This window comes from Tachypleus tridentatus, chromosome 7 (assembly GCF_004210375.1).
Source record: "Tachypleus tridentatus isolate NWPU-2018 chromosome 7, ASM421037v1, whole genome shotgun sequence".
In the NCBI taxonomy this organism is placed as follows: domain Eukaryota; kingdom Metazoa; phylum Arthropoda; class Merostomata; order Xiphosura; family Limulidae; genus Tachypleus; species Tachypleus tridentatus.
In genome coordinates, this window is record NC_134831.1 from 163,308,569 (window position 1) to 163,330,806 (window position 22,238).

The following is a 22,238-nucleotide window of genomic DNA, read 5'->3' on the forward strand; positions in this document are numbered from 1 at the left end:
GGAACAATCAAAATTTAGAAGTTTGTTGTTGTTTTCAAGGTATATATGTTCCAATATAATTTTTATGGTCAGAGGAGTGTAAAGCTATACTTGTTCTGTACTTGAATAACGTGCTGATAGTTTTCCACTAGAACAAGCAAAAAAACATGGTTTTACTAAGTGAACAAATTGATTGTGAAAACTCTCCTCGTCAGTAAGTAGACAATTATTAGCGCTCTTATTATCCGATGTAATCATGTTGAGTTTAAAAGTTTTTTTTTTTAATTATATCTGAAATTAAACATTTTGAATAATTATATCTACTACTGACGTCAGGAAACTGTTCGCCTTATGCACTTCTCCAAGAAACATAATAAAATCAATAATGTTCAAGAAATTCATTACCAGCATTAACCAAATTACATCTCTTCAAACACCGCTGCACGCTTTAGCTGTTTTCGAAGAGGTACGCGTTAGCAATTTATTCCATCACTAAAGGTCTTTTTAGCATTAGTGCTGTTAGTATTATTTTAACGAATTAATTTATTGAATTTAATTTGCTGACTCTGTTCCGCTCGGGTTGTAGTTGCATAAAAATATTTAAAATCGTCTCATCTGGATCACGAGATAATGAAAGTTTAATTAAAGAAAAATTAATATAATATAAATTAGTTCCATACTCTAAGAAATAAATCAACTTCAATTAAGGTTATTCCAGAATCCTCCCAGTGGCAGAGCGGTATGTCTATGGACTTATAACAATAGAGACCAGTTTTAGATACTTGTGATGGGGAGAACACAGACTCTCTGTTTTGAATTTTGCGCAAAGCTACACAAGGACTATTTGCGTTAGCTGTCCCTTATTTAGCATTTATCGCCACCCACCGCCAACTCTTGGGCTACTATTTTACCAACGATTAGTGAGATTGGCTGTCACTTATAATCCATCCACAGCTTTAATGGCGAGCATGTTGGTGGGACGGGAATTTAAACTCTCGACTTTCAGATTGCGAAGCGAGCACCGTAACAACCTGACCATGCCGGGCACAGATGGCCTATTGTGTAGCTTTGAGATTAGCTTCAAAGAAAAAAATATTCCAAATAAAACTTTTATAATTACACTAGAAAATGTATAATATTCACACTTGCACTCTACAGTATCATGCTTTTTAGCATTCATTTCGTTATTTTACTGTTTGTTTTAGTCCTTTTTCTTTTACAATTTCTACACTTTATAAATGTTTATATTTGATGCTTTACCTTGTTTAACACAGCTTCTTAAAGACAGAATACGTATGTTTCGAAACTTTCAATTTTTAAACGTCTTTTGTCGTCTCATATGTCAGATGTTTGTTTATTAGTAATAATATCATTAAACAATATCTTACTGAGCGAAGTCAGCACACGTTCACCATTCAAAATGTTAATAACTCGAACTGTTGCGGCCATGATGTTTCGCACAGTGATTGAAATAACATGTTTCTTTTCTCCCGGAGTTCAATGCGCTCCTTCATTATAGTGAGCTTGTTAAGTATGATTAAGTATGGAAGATTATAATCTGGTAAAAAAACAAAAACCCTTTAGTTAAAACAACTTGGCACAAGTGACCGATACAAAAATTGCATGACGTAAGAAATACTGGAATTCTCATTGTGCACTAAAAACAAATGATGTTAAATATCAATAAGTATACATGTAGCGCAGACTGGTGTTAAATACTTTTGACAGCAATAAAATTACAAATAATTTTTTTTGGTAATATTGCCAAGTTGGCTGCAGTGGATTCGATGTGTATTTTGTATAGGGTTGGTAATGGCGTGGTCATGTGTTGGCGATGTATGAATGATTCCGGATGATGAAGCGAAATAATAAATATATTTTAGTATCTTTGAAACACTTTCTGGTAAAAAAAATAACAACTGTACCTATTATTACTGACATTGTGAGTGCTTATTTTAATGTTATGATAAACAAGGTCGAACAAATATATATAAAGAGGACCGACGTGAGGTATTAACTTGTCTTTATTGTCGAATATTCAAAGACATGTAACGAAAATTCGGAAGTTGTACAATTCCTAACAGTTCTACTTTAGTTTTCTTCTTCGGATGTTTAAGGACTATTTTATATGCCACTGTCAACTTACAGACTGGGTTCTATTCAGTGTTTTTTATAATGATAATATTTGTTACGTATTGTGTAATATATCTGTATTACACTGTTAGCTTACAGTGTACTTCCTGTTCTGTTCCATTGTTCTGTTATTCATGCTTTAATTTATATGACATTTCATAATGCTGCTTTTATACTGTTACTTTCTAGGTAAAATCAATATAATAATCTTAATGGGCAGAAGTAAGATTAGGTTGTAAAGAAAAGGAAAAACAACAACAACTACTACTACTACATTACAAGATAATGCATAATTCAAGTATAAATCCTGATGTTACATGCACAATAAATAATCCCTTCAATAATATGAGGCCTCACTCTAGCAGTAAATTATCAACTTAATTGTTCTTTGTTAGTAATTAATATGATAATAGCTATTAATATTTCCTACTAACTTGTTTTTCTTTTAACTAACTTCAACGAACGGTTATCTGGTTAGTCCTACCTAGGAGACATAAATTCTACAAAAGGACATCCGTATCTCGAATACAGAAACTATAATATCAGTTTGTTCCGGCCCAACAATGGTGTAGTGTGGCTCCGTATAATTACAAAGATTGGCTCAGATCACTGATTCGTGCTTGTGAACACATAAAATAATATGTAAAATCGTGCCATGGATTTATTTTCCCGAAAGGAGGCCCAAGGCCGCTTGTAGGAGTCACCTGTGTTAACCATTTGTACTACTACGCAGTAGTATGTTGACTGTCAGTCAGTCAATAGACTCTAAAATGAACTCACATAAGGGACGCTTAACGTTGCAGTTTGTACTGTCGTAACGCCAGTAAAACGTGCGCATGACATGAATCACAACATGACATATGAACTTCAAAATAAAAAATATATTTGCTTTTATTTACTCTTGAAACAGAACGCTTTCTGGGACCCTGCGGAAGTACATGTACTATTTTAAATACTTATGTAAGTGACGTATCGAAATGTTCAAATCGTACAACATTTCGCATGTTTATGCACTTGCATTTACAGACTGTATTTGTAAAAATCGAAACTTTTTTCACAAATTCTCCAAACAAAAACTTTGACATCTGAAGTCTATAACCAATCTTCAGTAGACATAAAACTGGATACGTATGAAAAAAATTGATCTCGGAAGTTCGAGCTGTGACCCTGTGACAAAATATCTCTTTTTTTGACTAACGAACTTTAACAAAAATTGAAAAGTTTGAGTTATTAACTACTATATCTCTCAGTGGGTCAGCGTTAAGTTCCCAGTCTCAAAACGTTATTAACAGGAGTTTGAATAGAGTGCAAATGGTCCATTGTGTAGCTTTGTACTTAAAACAAAACTAACTAACTACCAACTAGATATTTGTCTTTCTCTCTGTTTATCTATATACTTCATAAAACTACAATTTGTATTTTTTTATTTCTATTTAGTATTGATTTGATTAAGTAAAACAACAAACAGAAACTAACACAGCTTGTTTTATTTCATGCACGGGAAACTTGGCTCTCTGAATTAGGGTTTTTATGACACTTTATTTTTGCCACCAGGGAGTAGTGCATTAAGTCCACAATTCTGTGTTTTCTTTACTGTAAGTTAGCGAACGTATTTAATTTTAGCGACCAGTTCATCGGCCAGTGTAGTCACAGTGACTACTTTGAACATCTCCTTAATAACCCGTGGTCAAGCTTTCAGACACGGGCCTCACACTGATCATTACGTGTATCCTCTGTTCTATATAAAGTCTTCCTTTTCTTCAGCTAAAACACTGAAAATATTTTCACTAGAGAGAAACAGCCTTGTAAGACACAAGCAACAACCACGACCGCATAACTTAGTTCAGAGTGGTATCTCAACCTGGACGAAAAAGTAAGTAAATAATTTTTTCTAACTTTTTTACTTCCTACTTCAACCAGAAGAGTATGTTACAAGTTAATTACATTAACTAATTAAAGTTTAATTTTAAAGAAAAAAGCTTATAATTCTCTCTATTTTCTATCGTAATAGAAACACTTTACTTTTCTGTTGTTTACTGATGATCGTATATTAAAAACTGAACTTTAAACCTGTTGATTTTCTTTTCTGTTTCGTCTCGTTTCTCGAGCAGATGGTCACTTCTAGTATCTTAAAAACATGTCTGATCCTGTTGTTGATCTGTTGCTATGACAACCACGTGGCCGAAGGGTTTAACCGCGTTTCGCTGTGCATCAAGAACTGCGGACAGTGTAAACAGATATACGGGGCCCACTTTGAAGGGGGCATGTGTGCTGAAGCCTGTGTCCAGTTTGGTGGTACCATGATGCCTGACTGCAACGATTTTGAAACGATTTCATCCTTCCTCAACAGACTGGAGTGAATATCTACTTATTGTTTGTATGCCTGAAATCTTCCTGGATTACATCTTGTTCTTCTACAACATTTAAATATCTTGAAGAAAAACTCTGGTGTTCAACTAAAGTCCTAGTTTGTCAAATAAAATGTCGAGATTTATTGGCTTCTCTTTTACTGAGTACTGGTTAAGAAATTACAGACATCTAAAACATTAAAGTAACCTTATTATCCTGATTATAAATTCAAAATAACATCAGAACACGAAAGACGTCGCTTGGTATTCAAACAGCAAATTAAGTCCCGTGTAAATGTAGAATTCAAAGTAGTTCGACTGAAGATGCATAACGCCACCACCACCCGTATTTGGTTTTTAAGGAAAATCACCGCAGAAATAATGTTATTTAACAGTTTGTTTTTATTGTTAAAATTGAAATACTATTCAACGAAGGTTACACAAAGTCCTGGGGTTTGCTGCCAGAAATGAGATTTCGGTTACCTCTCTCAAACCAATGAAATACAAGAATTTTCACGAAACAAGAGGACCCACAGTGTATGGTTCCTTAGGCTGAAGTATAACATTCCACATTGTATTATTGGAAGTGGAGAAAGGTGAACTATTCGATGGAAACCGATGTTCAAGTTTACATTTTTGAAGGTTACACACACGTAAAGTTTTCCTTAAGTACCACAAAATGCTAATACCTTTTATTCAATTTTTTCATCTTAAAGTTATGAGCACTTTAGTATTCAAAATCATAAATAGTGTAAGCAAGCCACCAGTAAAAGATTAGCCACAATATCATTTGTATAACTGTCTTAGTGGTATTAAAAATTGAAATATATATATATTTACTATGAAACGATATTTATTCTAGTGTTATACTACTTTCAATTCTTAAATGTATATGTACACTTGGGTTTCATTTTGTTTCTCTTAAAATAACGCGAAGTATGTCACATAAAGTCACTTTAAGCGAATCAACAAATTCATGTAACTGAAACCGAACAGCTTACGAGTTCTGGTTCCTAACAAATAAGACGTGATTTTTACGCATAAGAATGTACAAGCTCGTCTTCTGGATACACAAAAAAAGAAGACGAATTTAATATATGCTGTTTTAGTTTGTGACATATGAACTTAGATTATTTGAGATCTATGAAATACACCTCTATTCTTCAACTTGAAGACGAGGAACCCACTTTCTAGAGAAAGACGTAACATCACCCAATTAAATTGTTTCCTAACTCTGACGTCTACGCTCAGAGGGACAAAAGCATCAATCACGACCAGAAAACTTAGTTTTTAGTAGTATCCGAACTTAGGTAGAAAAGTGAGTAAATAATTTCTTTCTGTTTCTTTTCTACTTCAACTAGAAAAGTTTTATACATTTTATTACTCGCTCTTATTGAGCATGCAGATGGTTTGAGCTGCATTTAATCTTTATCAAATGTTTTAGATAAAAGCTTTACATCCTGCGCGTTCATAGTTTTGAACAGAGCAAAGAAGTTCTCAAGCTGAAACCTCTAGCCCCCTAGTGGCACAATGGTATGTCAGCGGATTGACACCGCTAAAAATTGGGTTTCGTTACCCGTGGTGGGCAGAGCACGGATAACCCATTGTGTAGCTTTGTGCTTAATTTCAAACAAAAAATAATCAAAATCTCTAACGTACAACAATATATAGAAAACTCTCTTAGCTATTGCCTTTCCTTAGAAACAGGAGACATTAGTTTTAATAACATTAGAAATTTAACATGTGTGTGTATATGTGTTTTGTAGCAAATTCAAATCTGACTATCTGTCATGTTTATCGAGGGGAATCGAATCTCTGATTTCAACGTTATAAATCGTTAGATTTACTGTTGTCCAACCGAGGGAAGGAGATTTGATACCTCAGACAATTGCTTCAGTAACATTGAATGAAAAGTGAGATCCCCGGACAATGGGTTATGCATTTTACTCCAAATAATTTTCAGCCCCCTCATAGTACTCCTCACTGAATCCTCCACCCAAAGGATCTATAAATATTAAGTATCTTACCAATACTGTGTGTGTTGTAAATTTGTTACGACCCCTATGGCACTTTCTCACAGCCCCCACAAGGTTCTAGACCCGTAGTTTGGAAGCCTGGGTTAGATTTTGCAAGGTTTATAATCGATGTAAAGTCATCCCTAGATTTTGTTTCAGTAGTTTCCAGAATTATTAAAGAGGATAATAATCAGAGTTAATAAACTTTATTGTAGCCCGGTGGTTAGGGTGCTCGACTCACAGTCTTAAACTCGCGGGTTCGAATCCTCCGTATCACCAAACATATTCGTCCTTTTAGCCGTTGAGGCGTTATAGTGTATGGTAAATCCTACTATTCTTTGATAAAAAAAGTATCCCACGAGTTGGCTGTGGGTGATGATAACTAGCTGCCTTCCTTCTAGTGTTTCACAGCTCAGTTACTGACGGCTACCACATATAGAACTCGTGCAGTTTTACGCAAAATTCAAACCAAGCATCTATTGTTATTACAAAATTGATTCTGACCCCTACCTCCTGCAGTTTGCGACCTAAATACCGACGTTGATTGACTGATTGCGAAGCACGAATTAAACTAGAACTTTCTGAAATTAAAATTTCAAAGTTACAAATCTGACATCTATTGTTTTAGAACTTACGTCTGTCTCACAGACTGAATGGATAACGATGTTCTACTAATTCCGAACCACAAATGTAACATAAACAAGTCAAGCTACACTTTCCAAGAACTAATGACACCTCATTCAGAATAATAGCTGCTATTGTTAAATGAAATCTATAAATGAAGCCATAGATTGTTTGTCTATTGTGACTAAATGTTGACACTTCAATAATTAAAAGTTTATCTGTTTGAAATATCAAGTAAGTAATGCAGCACCTCCCAAGGGCAGTATAATCATTCGTCTGCTATACAAATGTTTAAATAAATTTAGAAAAGTAATATATATATATTCACGTTTGCGAATTCACGCCGCTAGAAACCGGGTTTCTATACTAGTTTCATAGCTTAGATAGCCCGTTGTATAGTCTTGAGGTTAATTCCAAACAAACAAACTTATAATCAACTCTATTTTCCATCGTGGTTCCAATACTTTCTTTTTCAATTGATAATCATATGTTGATAAATATTAACATGTCGATTTTATTTTCTGTTTCGTCTTGAGCAGATGGTTACTTCGAGCACCTCCATCGAAACATATCTGATCCTGTTGTTGATCTGTTGCTATGACAACCACGTGGCCGAAGGGTTTAACCGCGTTTCGCTGTGCATCAAGAACTGCGGACAGTGTAAACAGATCTACGGGGCCCACTTCGAAGGGAAAGAGTGTGCTGAAGCCTGCGTCCAGTTTGGTGGTACCATGATGCCTGACTGCAACGATTTTGAAACGATTTCATCCTTCCTCAACAGACTGGAGTGAATATCTACTTATTGTTTGTATGCCTGAAATCTTCCTGGATTACACCTTGTTCTTCTACAACATTTAAATATCTTGAAGAGAAACTCTGGTGTTCAATTAAAGTTTGCCAAATAAAATGTTGTGATTTATTGACTTCTTTTTCACTTTGTACTGGTTAAGAAATTACAGACATCTAAAACATTAAAGTAGCCTTATTATCATGATTAAAAATTAATAATAACATCACAACACAAGAGATGTCGTTTAATATTTATTGACTTCCCTTTCTCTCTCTTCTAACTTTTTGTAGACTACAGAAAGCATTCCTTTGAAAGAGAAAAACTCTTTGGAATTGTGAACACATGCTCTACTAAATATAAACTATAAACTTTTTCTTTTTTTGTACGCTCATATTGTAATAAAACTTTAGTAATTAAACAAAACGAGGCCTTAAATCATTTAGAGAACAAAAACACATGGCTGGGGTTGAAAATTCGTAAAAGTAAAATTGACAACTCTTCCCCGCTGATAAAGCCAGTAAAGTAAAACAAAACCAAATCAACCGGCATGAATTTTGTTTATGTAACTTTTCCTAGAGAACTTGAATATCATGTGCTCAGTTGACGTGATGCTTTTAATTATGTCTTCACTTGTTCCGTGTCCTTTTCTACTCGTGTTTTATTATATCAGAAAATTATCAGAACATGCAAAATTAGCAATATCAAAAAAGTTTCAAATAATTGTACATTAAGAGAAACAAATTCCATGATTTATCAATAACGGGCAGCAAAAAACAGTTTAAGTTTGTCATGAAAGATATAGAACACACCATACTGTAGAACAGGAACCCCAGTTTTGTTTTACTCTGCCTTTCTAGAACTTCAAAAAACTAAGATAATCTTTTTTCTTCCCATTTTTCACTCTAAGTTATTTAAATAAAATAAATATTATCTATATTTAAATACAGAAGGGAAAATTACAAATCCACGAGGAGCCTTACAAAGGGGACAGAACAGAGCAAAACAGAGATATGAGGTGAATATTCATGGATCACAAACACACACAACTGATTATCTGCGCTTGGTTGTTTCTAATTTTGGTTTTATACAAATGAGAAAAGGCTTAACAGCTTCTACAGCCTACTCTTGGGTTGTTTTTGTCTGACCGAATAGTAGAATTTGGTTGCTGTCAATTTTATATCACAGCAAGGGGATAGGAACTAGTTTGAAGAAGTTAAATAACAGGTGTCGTAGCCAGTTGTATGTACTACACATTGAAGTTATGTTTCATTTACTACACATTGAAGTTATGTTTCATTTACTTGTTACTGTATTTTATGAGCATTTTTTTTTTTTGAGACACTAACTGAGAACGGGCCTGGCATGGCCAAGCGCGTAAGGCGTGCTACTCGTAATCCGAGGGTCGCGGGTTCGCGCCCGCGTCGCGCCAAACATGCTCGCCCTCCCAGCCGTGGGGGCGTTATAATGTTACAGTCAGTCCCACTATTCGTTGGTAAAAGAGTAGCCCAAGAGTTGGTGGTGGGTGGTGATGACTAGCTGCCTTCCCTCTAGTCTTACACTACTAAATTAGGGACGGCTCGGTGCAGTGGGCTAACAACCTACTAACTTAAATACCTGTTGAAGAATCCGCAAGCGATTGCGGCCCTATGTTCCTTGATGGAATCTAATGGTGATAACTACCTAACTGAGAACACTTGTTATTCACGGGTATTTCGCATGAAAATTATTTCAAGTTCATAAGAACATTATTTATACTGCAAGAACATTATACAGGAATTAAAGAACCAATTGTTCACGGAAGTAAACATCAAACATTTCACTGAATACTAAACCAATTAAATTAAGTCCTGGTGGAAAAGCTGGTGTTCGACTGAGTATGTGTAACACCACCTTTATTTGGTTTGTAAATGAGGTCGGTATGAAAATAACGTGTTTCATTGTCCGTTTCTTTACGTTTTAACAGAATTTTAAGTAAAATTATTCGTAAATTCAGGCATTAAGCCCAGGGCCCAGGACAGAGACGTCTACTGTTCGTGGACGAAGTATTTTTATAAATACAAAGCTAGTGTGCATACATTTTATCGTGTGTATTTCTTTTTAAAAACCGAATTCACGATATTGTGGATAATAATCTTTGTCGGCCCGATATGGCCAGGTGGTTAGGGAGTTCGACTATAATTTTTAAGGTTGAAGGTTCGAATCCCTGTAACACCAAACATGCTCGCCCTCTGAGTCGTGGGAGTATTATAATGCGACGGTCAATCCCACTATTCATTGGTAAAAGAGTAGCCCAAGAGTCGGCGATAGGTGTTGGTGACTAGCTGCTTTCCCTCTGATCTTATACTGCTAAATTAGGGACAGCCAACGCAGATAGCTCTCGTGTAGCTTTGCGCGAAATTCGAAACAAATAATCAATAATTCTTGTCACGTGTGTATCTTTTTAATATCCAGCTGATGTTAACATGGATAATAATCCTCATAATATGTGTCCGCTTTTAATACCCATATCATGTTAATATGAAGGATAACCGTTGTCAAGTTTGTGCTTTTTTTAATATCTGTTTGATGTCAATCATATTTTCGTGTTTGTCTGACCTTTTCGGACTATATATATACATACATAACGATTTCACACTACATACCTCTTTAAAGGCATCAATCATGGATTATAACTGAGTAACTTGACATCTTTCTATCTTAATTTACAACACGTTATGGATCGTAACCGAATGGAAGAACATCACAGACCATATTGTTTCATTGTTAACATCGCAGCTGGATAATTTCATTGTTCACATTTCAGATTGGATTATTTCACAGACTGGGTTGTACTAATCACCCTACTCGTGTCTCTTCGGTTATTACATTCATCTAGTTTTTTTTATAAATGTTTTCTTTAAGTTTTGAAACTAATTTTAAGACTATCTGCAGGATTCACCAGAGTTTCTTGCTTCTTAATCACTCTAAACAAACTTTTTTCGTCAACACCAGAAAATACTGATTTGATTAAGTTCAGTGTAAACGACATCTTGAACGACTTATGTCTGTGTCAGATCTAACAGTGTTGTTTTATTATACAGATTTATACCGCGATACACATGTGGCTAATATTTGAAAGTCTCAACCTTTTTAATGTAAAATACACATGACATCAGAATAATTTTAATGATTTGTTAACTGCAAACTTTAATTCGTCTTATACGGCCGTACATCACAAGGTAAACAGATATTTGAGGGTATTAAAAAATTAAACAATATGTTTGAAACATATATATTTAGGCCTAATAGAACATGACCAGTAAAGTTTAAAAGAGCCGGTGAAGATAACGTCCTATGGAAGAAGGATCGTTGCAATCAGGAAGATGTTGACCACCGGAAGAGATGCATTCTTCAGCGCATTGTTGACCCAAAAAATAACCTCCGTACATCTTCTTGCACTGGCCACAGTTTCTAAGAAATAAACAAAACATTACAAGTTTAGAACAAAAAAATCAATTTCAAATAGACAACATACCAATGTGCACGTTGTAAAATTCTAATATTTTACAGTGACCATATAACTCTAATAAGAACACCTTGTTTAGCAGCACAGCGGTATGTCTGCAGACTTACAACGGTAGAAACTGGGTTTAGACACGCGTGGTGAGAAGAGCAAGGGGAATCCTATTGTGAAACTTTGTGCTTAGCTTCAAACAAACAAAAAACAAAACTAATGTGTCTTGCAATTTGCGACTTCAAAAGAAAACGTAGTTTAGGCCTAGTGTATTCTAACTTGTAGAATAGTTCAGCATAATTACACACGCACATAACTCTCATTTTAATTACAATACACTGGGGGGTCAATTACGGGTTGTAGGGAATGTTTGTTTTTGAATTTCGCGCAAAGCTACGGAAGGGCTATCTGCGCTAGCTGCTCCTAATTTAGCAGTGTAAGACTAGAGGAAAGGAAGCTAGTCATCACCATCCCCCACCAACTCTTGGTCCATTCTTTTACCAACGAATAGTGGGATTGATCGTAACATTATAATGCCACCAAGGCTAAAGGGCGAACATGTTTGATGTAACGGGGATTCGAACGCGCGACCCTCAGATTACGAGTTGACAGCTTTATTACTTTTTTTGCTTCTGCTTCCAACCAAATAAAAAAAAAATCCCATTTACTAGTAATGTATCAGTCTTATTTAAGAAAGTGTAAAAGTTACGCCTAGCTCATGTATCAAACTACACCTGTTAATTATTTCATCACGTGGAAATTGTTTTTGCTAATGATCAAGAAATAAGCAAACACAACTGTCTCTAGACCCACTTGGTACAAAGAAAAACTAATTAACTTAATAAAATCCTCTGAAAGCCAAAGTAATTACAAGAAACTTAATCTGTGAAACGAGGGATACCCTAACGCTGAGATGGAAGGTATATGTAGAAAATTTGTTTTAAACAATTTAACTTTTTAGAATTATGAGCCATGATATACAAGATTAGCTATAATAGTTGTGTAGAAATTGAAATTAACTGAGCAACCTGAACAGCACCTGATGTGCATGAGGACTAAACAGCCAGATCACGGTATGTAGGATAAAGGAGTAGCCATCCATAATTTTGTACTATTGACCAGTGGAAAGGCAGCTAATCAGTTACCACCATCCACATTAAAAAAAAAAAAAAATTAGGGTTCTTTAAACTAAGTAACTGGCTGCCACTTCATAACGCTCCCACATTTGAAAATGCAAAGCGTGTTCAACCGAATTCATTCTCGAACCTTAGACCCTTAAATACTAAATACTAGGATATACTCGGGCCAGAAAAGAAAATGAATATATTCGTTACATTCACAAATATATAGAAAATAATAACAGCCTGACTTTCTCTCTTTCCCTCAGACTAATATACTTGAATATATGTTTGTAAGAAAAACTACTGGTAACTGAACAAAATGGAAATTATATCAAAAGTCGATAAAAACAAACAAACTTACATTATGCAAATTCCAACAGATTTTGTCACAACAAGCTCTGACGTCATGATTAAGAAAAGGAAAGTTACCAGTCGAGCGTGTAGGATACTTAGGTTCATTTTGAACGTCTTTGCCTACGATGTAATGACGTCAGTCTATATAAAAAAATAACAAAAATTTATTAATCAGAATAACGTACTTTTAGTAATAATCGTTAGAAGTTTCAGAAGAAAAAACTACCATTTTTTTTTCATTTTTTGGCCATCTTATCTCCAAGTGAAATTAGGAAAACAGTTTTTTTTCACATTAAATAAAGCTATTCTTGTTACTTAGTTAGTTACTTTAAGTACAAAGCAACACGACCCACCTGCATATCGAAACCCAATTGTCAACATTATAAACTTTCAGAATTACTGCTGATCCACCAGGTGGTTAAGGCATTCAACTCGTAATCTGATGGTTGCGAGTTCGAATTCCCATCACCAAGTATGCTCGCCCTTTCAGCCATGGAGGCATTATAAAGTAATGGTCAATCTCACTTTTAATTGGTAAAAGAAAAGCCCGAGAGCTGGTGGTGGACGGTGATGACTAGCTGCTTTTCCTCTGATCTTACACTGCTAAATTAAGGACGGCTAGCGCACATAACCCTCGTGTAACTTTGCGCGAAATAAAGAAACACAAGCCACCAGGGAGGTAAATGCAGTTTGTTTATTTTAGGGAAACCTACACAATGGACTATATGTATATGCGCTCTTCTCACCAAGGGCTTTGTGAATTCTACATAAAGTCATGTTTATCCGGATTATCAAGTCTAGAACAAAGATTTGTTTTTCATATAAAGAGAGCGTTGTTACGTATTATTGGAAAGTAAGAACTTTCAATCGTAGTTTGTTTTTTTATTATTCAAAAGGCTTGAAATTGCTTAGTGTTATTGTGTCAGAATGTGCCTCAAAAAGCCCAAGGTTTAAGCTTGCGATATCCCGCTGAACATGCTCTTTCTTGTTTTGTTGAAGACATATTATAAGAGTGGCAATCACTCACACTATTTAACAGTGACCATGTAGGCGAAGGATGCTTCTCACTGGTTATCCTTCACTGTTCAGAAGTTCTAAATTATGTACGTCTATGGCTATACCTTGGTGTTCTAGCACTATTCGTTTGTCCCATGCATTACATAAAGTTGAAAACACCAAAAGCTTGTAGTTAACGTAGGTAATTAGGGATAATGTTCATTTCTTATTTCCATTTTCTTATTAGTCCGGGCACAGCCTAATGGGAAGCCTGCTCGAAATGTGAACCATTGACTTTGTTGCTCTTGTCCCGTTCTTGCAAGAAATAAAAAAAAAAAAATCGCTCCACACTTATAGGCTAAGGGTGCATTATAAAAGAAACAGTCAATTATCACTACTTGCCTACCCTATAGTCCGTCCCTTCAATTGCTCAACCACTGTAGCGCTTGTATCAATGGAGTATATATATATATGTACAAAAAATTAAGCTCGTTTTGTCTAATTTGATCAGTAACTCGACTTTCTAGAAGTATTTATTGAGTTTATCGTTTAAAGTTTTTCATTTTATATTCGATCCTAAGGTTGAACAAGATTACCTGAAATATATTAAGTATTTCCTTACGAAGCCGAATAAATAACATAATAATATACAAAGAATCAAATATATAAAACCGAAGAAAACAACTAGGACAAAGATTCCAAGGTCAATTGTTATGAAATCTGAAATGGATACGGTTTCTTAGTCCAATGATGTATTTTAGAGCATTTTTAAATCAAATCCTAATCAAATAGTTTCATGTGGTATTTTAACAATAGCATGATAACCAAGAGCTATTCTTAAAGAATACTTCCTGTTAAGTGTATGAATAAATTAAACTCTGTTGTTAAAACAAAAGAACAACCGATTTCAATGCTTTGAGCATTTGGGTAGGAGAACACCCACTAATGTTCGTCGAGTTCATCATTTGCTTACATCAGCTATGTAAGCCCATAAACTTAGATCTTTCTCAGCGATAGACTTTTGTTTTATCGTTTCTGTCTTTAATTTATTCTTTAAAACGCAGTAATACATGGAATACCTGTTAAGATTGTTTAGGAAGATAAACTTGTCGAAAACGAAGTTATCCATTTATAAAGTCGGTACTTAAAAATGATAATGTTAGTTTCAGTTTTGTTTTCTCATATTAGAGAAATATAAATGTTTCCTATGGAAGTTACACGAATTGATTTTGAAGAGTAAATGTCATTAGACTGATATTTTGGTAAATGTCCAATAACAATCGAGAATTATATCTAGTGACCTTTACTGACCTGAAAGCGAAGAAGTACGAGTCTTTCCAGAAGGAAGATTTGATGTCTTAGCCCTACGTGAATATTCTGGATAAATAAGTCACCTTTTACTCTGTTTTATAGCAACTCCCTGTTGACTCCTTTAACAAAATGTCATTGTGCATATTTAGTCTATAAAGATGTAACGACCATTCATGATAGAAGCGGTAAAGACAAAGACTGGCGATTGGAGAACTGTTGTTGAACGTGGGAACAAACGCAAGTCAGCTGAAAACCGACTGTAGGAGCATGTGCAAAATGTTCATTCGCAATCCACATCGCATAATTGTGTTCTAGTTACCGGTCTTTGGAGGCTACAGCCCGGTATGTTTTATGTTGAAGAATAAGTTGGACAGTGCGGTCACATGTTTAAACTGCCCAATAAACTTCTTCGACGTATTGTCTCACTGTGATAAATATTTCCACTGCTACATCAGTTATTTTGGTTTTAGTAAACTAGTTTATTCTTTCACTGCTAACGACAGTACTTTTTACCTTGTCTTCAGTAACCTTTTTTAAGTACAGTAAATGTATATAGGTGATTACAAGAGATCTTATAATGTTTCCTTTTGGTTGCTGGGATCAAAGGTCCAGTTGATGACTCACAGTGACCTCTAGGTGTCAGTCAAACTCCTCCCATCTCCTTGTCGCCTAACACTTACATATTAAGTTGTTTCAGAAGATCATTCACTGAAGATATGAACTGATTTCTCGTTCTGAGTGAAATAATAACTTTATATATGCCAGCTGAGATTTTCTGATTTAATCAAAAAATTACATTCGATAGTAATTTTCTGGTATTGCTAAAGAAAACAAAGTCGTGTGTTCATGAAGTAATATCTCATATAAAAGCACAGTCGTGTGCTCAAGAAATAATATCACATATAAAAGCACAGTTATGTGCTCATGAAGTAATATCACATATAAAAGCACAGTTGTGTGCTCATGAAGTAATATCACATATAAAAGCACAGTTGTGTGCTCATGAAGTAATATCACATAAAATAGCAAAATCATACGATCCTGAAATATCATTTCTCATACAAGTCCAGTTTAATCAGAGCGAAGTTTATTTCAGCTTAGAGTATATTTTTATAACTGTTTTTGAGTGTAAAGTCATGAAATATTTTTGTTTAATTTAGTCTAAATAATATGTTTAAGACGTATAGGAGAAGTCTTTGAATTACATCTATTTCTCTTAGCTGTGGAAAACAACCTTTATAATATTTTGTCAAAATGTTGTCCTGCTACGAAAAAGACAAACTTAATGTCGTCTAAATTGTTTATGGTACTTTTGAACAAAATATAAAGGATTATATAATCTAATTCTCTGTTGGCTACTTCAAGCTTTAATGTGAAGAACGTATATACCATTAAGGACGGCAGTTCAGAAATTTAGGTAGTAATCTTGTTATATTGAGTGCTTTTTCAACAACATAAAAATACATTAAAAGATCTTGTTTTTATCTTGTTACACGTTATTACTTTACCCCAGCTATCACCTCTCCTACTGATGTGAAGGGCAGAGACAGACGTCAAACCGTTTCAACAAGGAACCTGGAAACTGAACGACTTTTTCTGAAAATTTTGATCAAAAACGTCAACTGTTAATGGCTGCTCTTGTCGAACCTTTCACAAACAGGGCTACCTGTGCTAGTCGTCTTTAATTCTCCTTTCAAGTTCTTCTTCACCTACAACCCACCCGAAATCAGAGCATAATAATCTGAAATCGTTTTGAGTATATTTAATTATTGCAAACTACCTGAAAGACGCGTAATTTTCACGTTTTGTCTCTATATATATTTGTGGAAACATTTAAATATTTGTTGCTTAAGCAATAAGCTACATTACGAGTTGTCTGTACTGGGTCCACCGAGAGTATGAAAACCCAGTTTCTAATATCTAGAGACTTACCGCTGGGGAAACATTCAGACTGCAGTACGTGGTATAGTACCGGGCATGGTCTGATGGGTTAGCATGTCAGACTGTGAGTTCCGGAGGCTTATGATTCGTATCCCGAATCCGAAAAATTGCGCTCTGCAACATGGGACGTCGAGTGCTTTATAAGAGTGACGGTCAATTCTCACTATTTCATTTGAGAAAACTCAAAAGGTAGCAGTGAATACTGTTAACTAGCAGCCTTCCTTTTATTCTTTCAGGTAAATACTAGGTACGGTTAACACAGATAGCTCTCGTGTATTTCTGCGCGAATATTAAAACCAAATATAAATTTAAGTGACGTGATATATTTATAGTCTGAGTTTCAATAAACCAGTTGGCTTAAATAATATTTCAAACACAGACTGCTAATTCAAGGAGTTTTTGCTGGTGATGACACCTGGTGGCAACTGAAAGAATAATATAAAACAGAGTTCAGTTAGTGAATGCATTCGGTTCCCATGGCCTTTCGCAGCAACGAACTACTCGACTCTAAAAGCACGTATTTATTGGTTTGAAAATAATTTATGTGTCAAACTTCTCGTAAATTTTGACGAAGTATAAAGATATAACATATGTTTGTTCAACTTACTGAAGGTTGTTTATAGTATCTGTGTCCTTGATAATGTATTTAAGACGTAATTATATTCGAGTTTTTTTTATGCGAGTTTTCAGATAAAATCAACAAATAATGTACGGATAACAAGCGAACCTCAACAGAAATTAACAATTATTATCTTCGATATTGCTTTTAACGCTATCTTTTGGTGATTATACCTTTGAAGTATTCTAATAAGTTTAAAACTAAAAAGTTCAGATTCAACGGTTTGGAAAATATGTAACTTTGGAAACAAGTAGTACTTTTACTGTCAAGCCATTAAAAAATATATATATATATAAACCTTTCGCCGATGTATAATAGTTTAATTTAAACTTGTAAGGAAGTTCGTTATAATGAGAAACAACTCGTTAAATGCTTTGATATTTTCGTAAGCTTTTGGTAAACAGTTTATGAGTTTAAAAAAATTATTTAGCAGGAACCAATTAGTTCTTGAGTCTCAAAAATCGCCTTAAAATATGACTATGCATCTTGGGATTTTTGGTTCGCGATCTTTTATCACAAGCACGCAAACTGTAGTAAAAATATTGACAAACACCTCTATTCGATAATAAAAGAACAGCTAAAGAGATGGCGGGGACTACTAAAAATTATTTGCCTTTCATATACTATATCAGCTCAAAATTAATATGACTAAATGACAATAACCTTTGTGTTGCTTTGAACGAAATTCTGAAACAAAATGAAATAATGATTTTATTTAACACCGTCTATTGAGTATTAATGATTTTATTTTTGTTTATTTCATTCTCTTTACGCAATGCCTATCATGGTCTCGTGGTTAGAGCGATCGACTTGCAACATGCGGATTACAGGCTCTAATCCCTTCACCGAACATACTCATTTTTCAGCCCTGGAGGCGTGATGATCTTACAGTCAATCCCAATTTTTTTAAATTATAAAACAGTAGCCCAAGAGTTGGCGATGGGTAATATTAACTAGCTGCCTTCTCTCTAGTTTATCTCTTCCAAATTAGTACACATGTCCTACGAGCAGTTTTGTGCGAAATTCAACAAACATAATAAAAACTTTAAGAATTTGTCCGCCGTCTTCGTATTCGTCAGTACTGAACACATCGGGATCTAATGCTCTCGCAATAGTTATACTTGCATAGCGCTATGTATGAAATGTTGAGGATACCAGGGCATCGCTATTGGTGTCTGTAAATATGACACCTCTAAATATTTCTCTGCAACAAATGCCCCTTTTGTAGTGACCTTCCATCCATTTCCATCAGAGAATTGTGAAATAAGCGATCTTCGTCTTCTGTAGCCTTAATTTCTTTTAACTATTATGTTAACTTTTGATTGTTGGGTTTGAGTTCTCCTGAGGTAAATTTCCGGTTTCCACATTTTTGGTTTTGAAAAGTTTCCATCTTAACCTATTCACATTGTTAAAAGTATGAAATAGAGTATACTGAACAAAGAAAAAACAAAAACTTTCGATTGGTTCCAAGTTGCCACCAGGATCAAATTCGTCTTTCTCAAACAGTTGAAAGATCCTGATAATTCTGGCGTTATCGGTTTCTTCTTTATTACTGCAAACAACTTTCCTTCTCCGTTAGCTCCATAAAACAAAACAACAACAACAAAAAACAAACAAACATAGAAGCCAATCAATCTACTGCATTTCTTCTTGCCACTCATAAAACAGAAATATTGGATTTTCCTCGTTCTTTGAAGGTTGCCCTCACCAGTAGCAATGCTAAGTTGTCGTTGAAGATGACTGATTGAAAATATGCCCATCACACAGATCAAAACACCAGTATCCGTAGAATGTACTTCAATGTCACAAACTTATCCATGAGAGTTCTAATTACCAATATTGAAGCTAAGTTGATCTTGAAATTAATTTATTGAAAAGATACACATCAGATGGTTGAAACTACAAATGTCCACAAAATGCACTTCAATCTCATGACCTTCTCCATGAGGGTTCCAATTACTAGTAACAAAGCTAAGTTGTCTTTGAAGACGGTTGTTTGGAAAGAAGCCCTTCAGGCAGATAAAAATACCAGTGTTCATAGAATGTAATTCAAACTCACAAATTTCTCCATGATGGTTCTAGTTACCAATATCAAAGGACAATAAGTTGTCCTTGAAGATAAACGATTGAAAATTACACATCAAAAGCATGTAACCACCAATGTCCACAGAATGCACTTTAATCTCACGATTTTTTAAATTTTGCTGAAAGAGAAATTACAGAAAAGCCTTAATAGATTAATGTTAATTTTTGAAATAATACTGAAGCTTCTTGTCAATCATGTCGTAAATATTTTATTAAAAGAATATTTGATCTTCGATTTCCCATTTCCTTTTTTTTTCCGAGAACGGTATATTCAATATTCAGTGTCTGCGACTCTAAGAGTTTGGTACATAGTGTGCCTCATGAAAATAACACTATGTAACACAAATTTTGTTCCTGGATAGTATGTGTTATTTCTTAATTGCTTATGTTGTAAAAGTACAGAAAATGGTCATTATTCCCTTCAAACTTTGCTTTTGTGTCCTGAATAATGAAATTTAGAAATTAACCTATTTTCTATGTTTTTTTTTGTTTGTTTGTTTAGAATTAAGCACAAAGCTACTCAATGGGCTATCTGTGCTCTGCCCACCACGATTATCGAAACCCGGTTTTTAGTGTGTAAGTCCGCAGACATACCACTGTGCCACTGGGGGGCTATTTTCTATGTAAAAACGGACAAATTTACACATTTACAGTTACATAAGGTCTGAATAAAACAACATATGAATCAAGATTTACATGTATTTATACTAAAGTTATACAAAAATGTTTAGAAGTGAGTAGTTTTTTGAGATTTGCGACTGTAATGTAAATCACTTTCACGTATCAGCCCCCAAATATAGTCTTCCATCATATTTTCGGTATACGCTCCCAGATCACAAAAGCAAAGTTTAAAGAGAAAAATAGGTCTTTTCCATTAACTTTAAACATAAGCAATTGGGATATAACACTTTCTGTCCAGGAACAAGAAAAAGTAAAAATTTTGTTACCTTGTGTAATTGTTACAGTTCAAGAGAATGGTCACCATTTTGAAAATGGGACTATAATCAGATTAAAAGCTTCACAATTTAAACTCTTTGACTAAGGACTGCTCCCCGCTGGTACAGCGATAAGTCTACGGATTTACGACGTTAAAATCAGGGGGTTCGATTCTCCTTGGTGGACTCAGCAGATAGTCTGATGTGGCTTTGCTATAAGAAAAGCACACACACTACGGACGCTTACACGGAACAGCCCCCACTTGTACAGCGGTAAGTTTATGGATTTACAACCCTAAAATCAGGGGTTCGATTCCCTTCGGTGGGCTCAGTAGATAGCTCGATGTGACTTTGCTATAAGAAAAACACATACACACTGTACACAGAACAGTTTTAATTTTGTTTGTATTTCCAGATATGAGATTAGAAATCATCTTATACGTTAATATCTGAGAAAATACACATAATTAGTTTCTAATATATTAGCCAAATAGTTTTTTGCATTGGTCGCAATGAGTAAAAAAAACGATATCACAAAATCAATTTCGATCCGAAAATTTTGTAGAATATGTATGTTACATAGCTAGCTATATGTATATCGTTCAGCATAATCTTACCGCACATTAAATTAAATTTTAAGTGTCATGTGACCAGAGTTACTCAATAACAACAACAGAAGGTCCTTGAAATATTAGAAGTTTACAAGACGTTCACTTCTAAAATAATTAATGAAATCTAAACATTTCTGTCGCTTAAAAATGCAACTGAACATCAAAATCTGTGATTAAAACTTGTATTATAATAGCATACATGCTGAATTCGTCTAACGTGTGGTACCAAAAGTATGTTAAAATATAAACAAGTTTATGAAAAGAAAAGTAAGGTAAGGTGTTACAAATATTTCGGTAACGCTACCAGTTAATTTGTAATCATTTATTTGGGTATTACCTTTACGTTGAAAAGAAAGTACAAATACACAAAAGTTAAAAAAATTCGTGCAGGTAATATGTGTCAATAATGTTTACTCTTAACTGGTCATTTGTATATTTCGCTCAGTGACTTCTGGCTACTTAGATGGAGAGGTTTTCCAAGGTAAAAAGAACTGAGAATGACAAAAGAGAAAGAGTTCTGTAGATAGTACTGGATACCCAAGTTGTAAAATCAGACAGAGGTCCAAGTGCAGTATCCCATAATCATTAGAATACCTATATCAAGAAACATTCCAAAACAAACATATTCCAGGAAGATGAACCTTCATCTCTTACCAACTTCTACAGGTCACTGTATCACCTCTTACGATAGGTGACACGTCCTTCTAGCGAAGCTTGATACAGTAATAGACCAACCTTTACCTAAGTATATGGATTGGTTAATCTTTACAAAATATTTACATCCAATTTAGTCAGATGACTTGCACCATGTGCAGAACACTTAAACAGAAAGTTAAGGGGAAAAAATCGTGATTTTTACATATATTTAGAACATGCATGTTTT

The 22,238-nt window shown here is 34.6% G+C and overlaps 1 protein-coding gene and 1 long non-coding RNA gene across 2 annotated transcripts in view; one reads left to right on the forward strand and one right to left on the reverse strand.

Annotated features, from left to right (window-relative positions):
• The window catches only part of LOC143258208 (uncharacterized), a 309,532-nt gene that overhangs the window by 103,169 nt on the left and 184,125 nt on the right, over nt 1–22,238 (forward strand). The gene's annotated exons all lie outside the window — the stretch shown is intronic.
• Nucleotides 10,996–15,346, reverse strand: LOC143258205 (eclosion hormone-like). The gene is made up of 3 exons (XM_076517204.1): nt 15,165–15,346; nt 12,865–12,998; nt 10,996–11,339 (listed from the first exon to the last, which is right to left on the reverse strand). Exons 2-3 carry the CDS (start codon nt 12,960–12,962, stop codon nt 11,195–11,197), a joined length of 243 nt encoding a protein of 80 aa, XP_076373319.1. The 5' UTR covers nt 12,963–12,998; nt 15,165–15,346; the 3' UTR covers nt 10,996–11,194.

Bases quoted from the DNA above. Each gene is read 5' to 3' on its own strand.
- LOC143258205 (XM_076517204.1), bottom strand. From the start codon at position 12,962: ATGAACCTAAGTATCCTACACGCTCGACTGGTAACTTTCCTTTTCTTA. The intron at 11,340-12,864 runs GTAAGTTTGTTT...TTTATTTCTTAG, and splicing joins TCTGTTGGAATTTGCATAAT to AAACTGTGGCCAGTGCAAGA.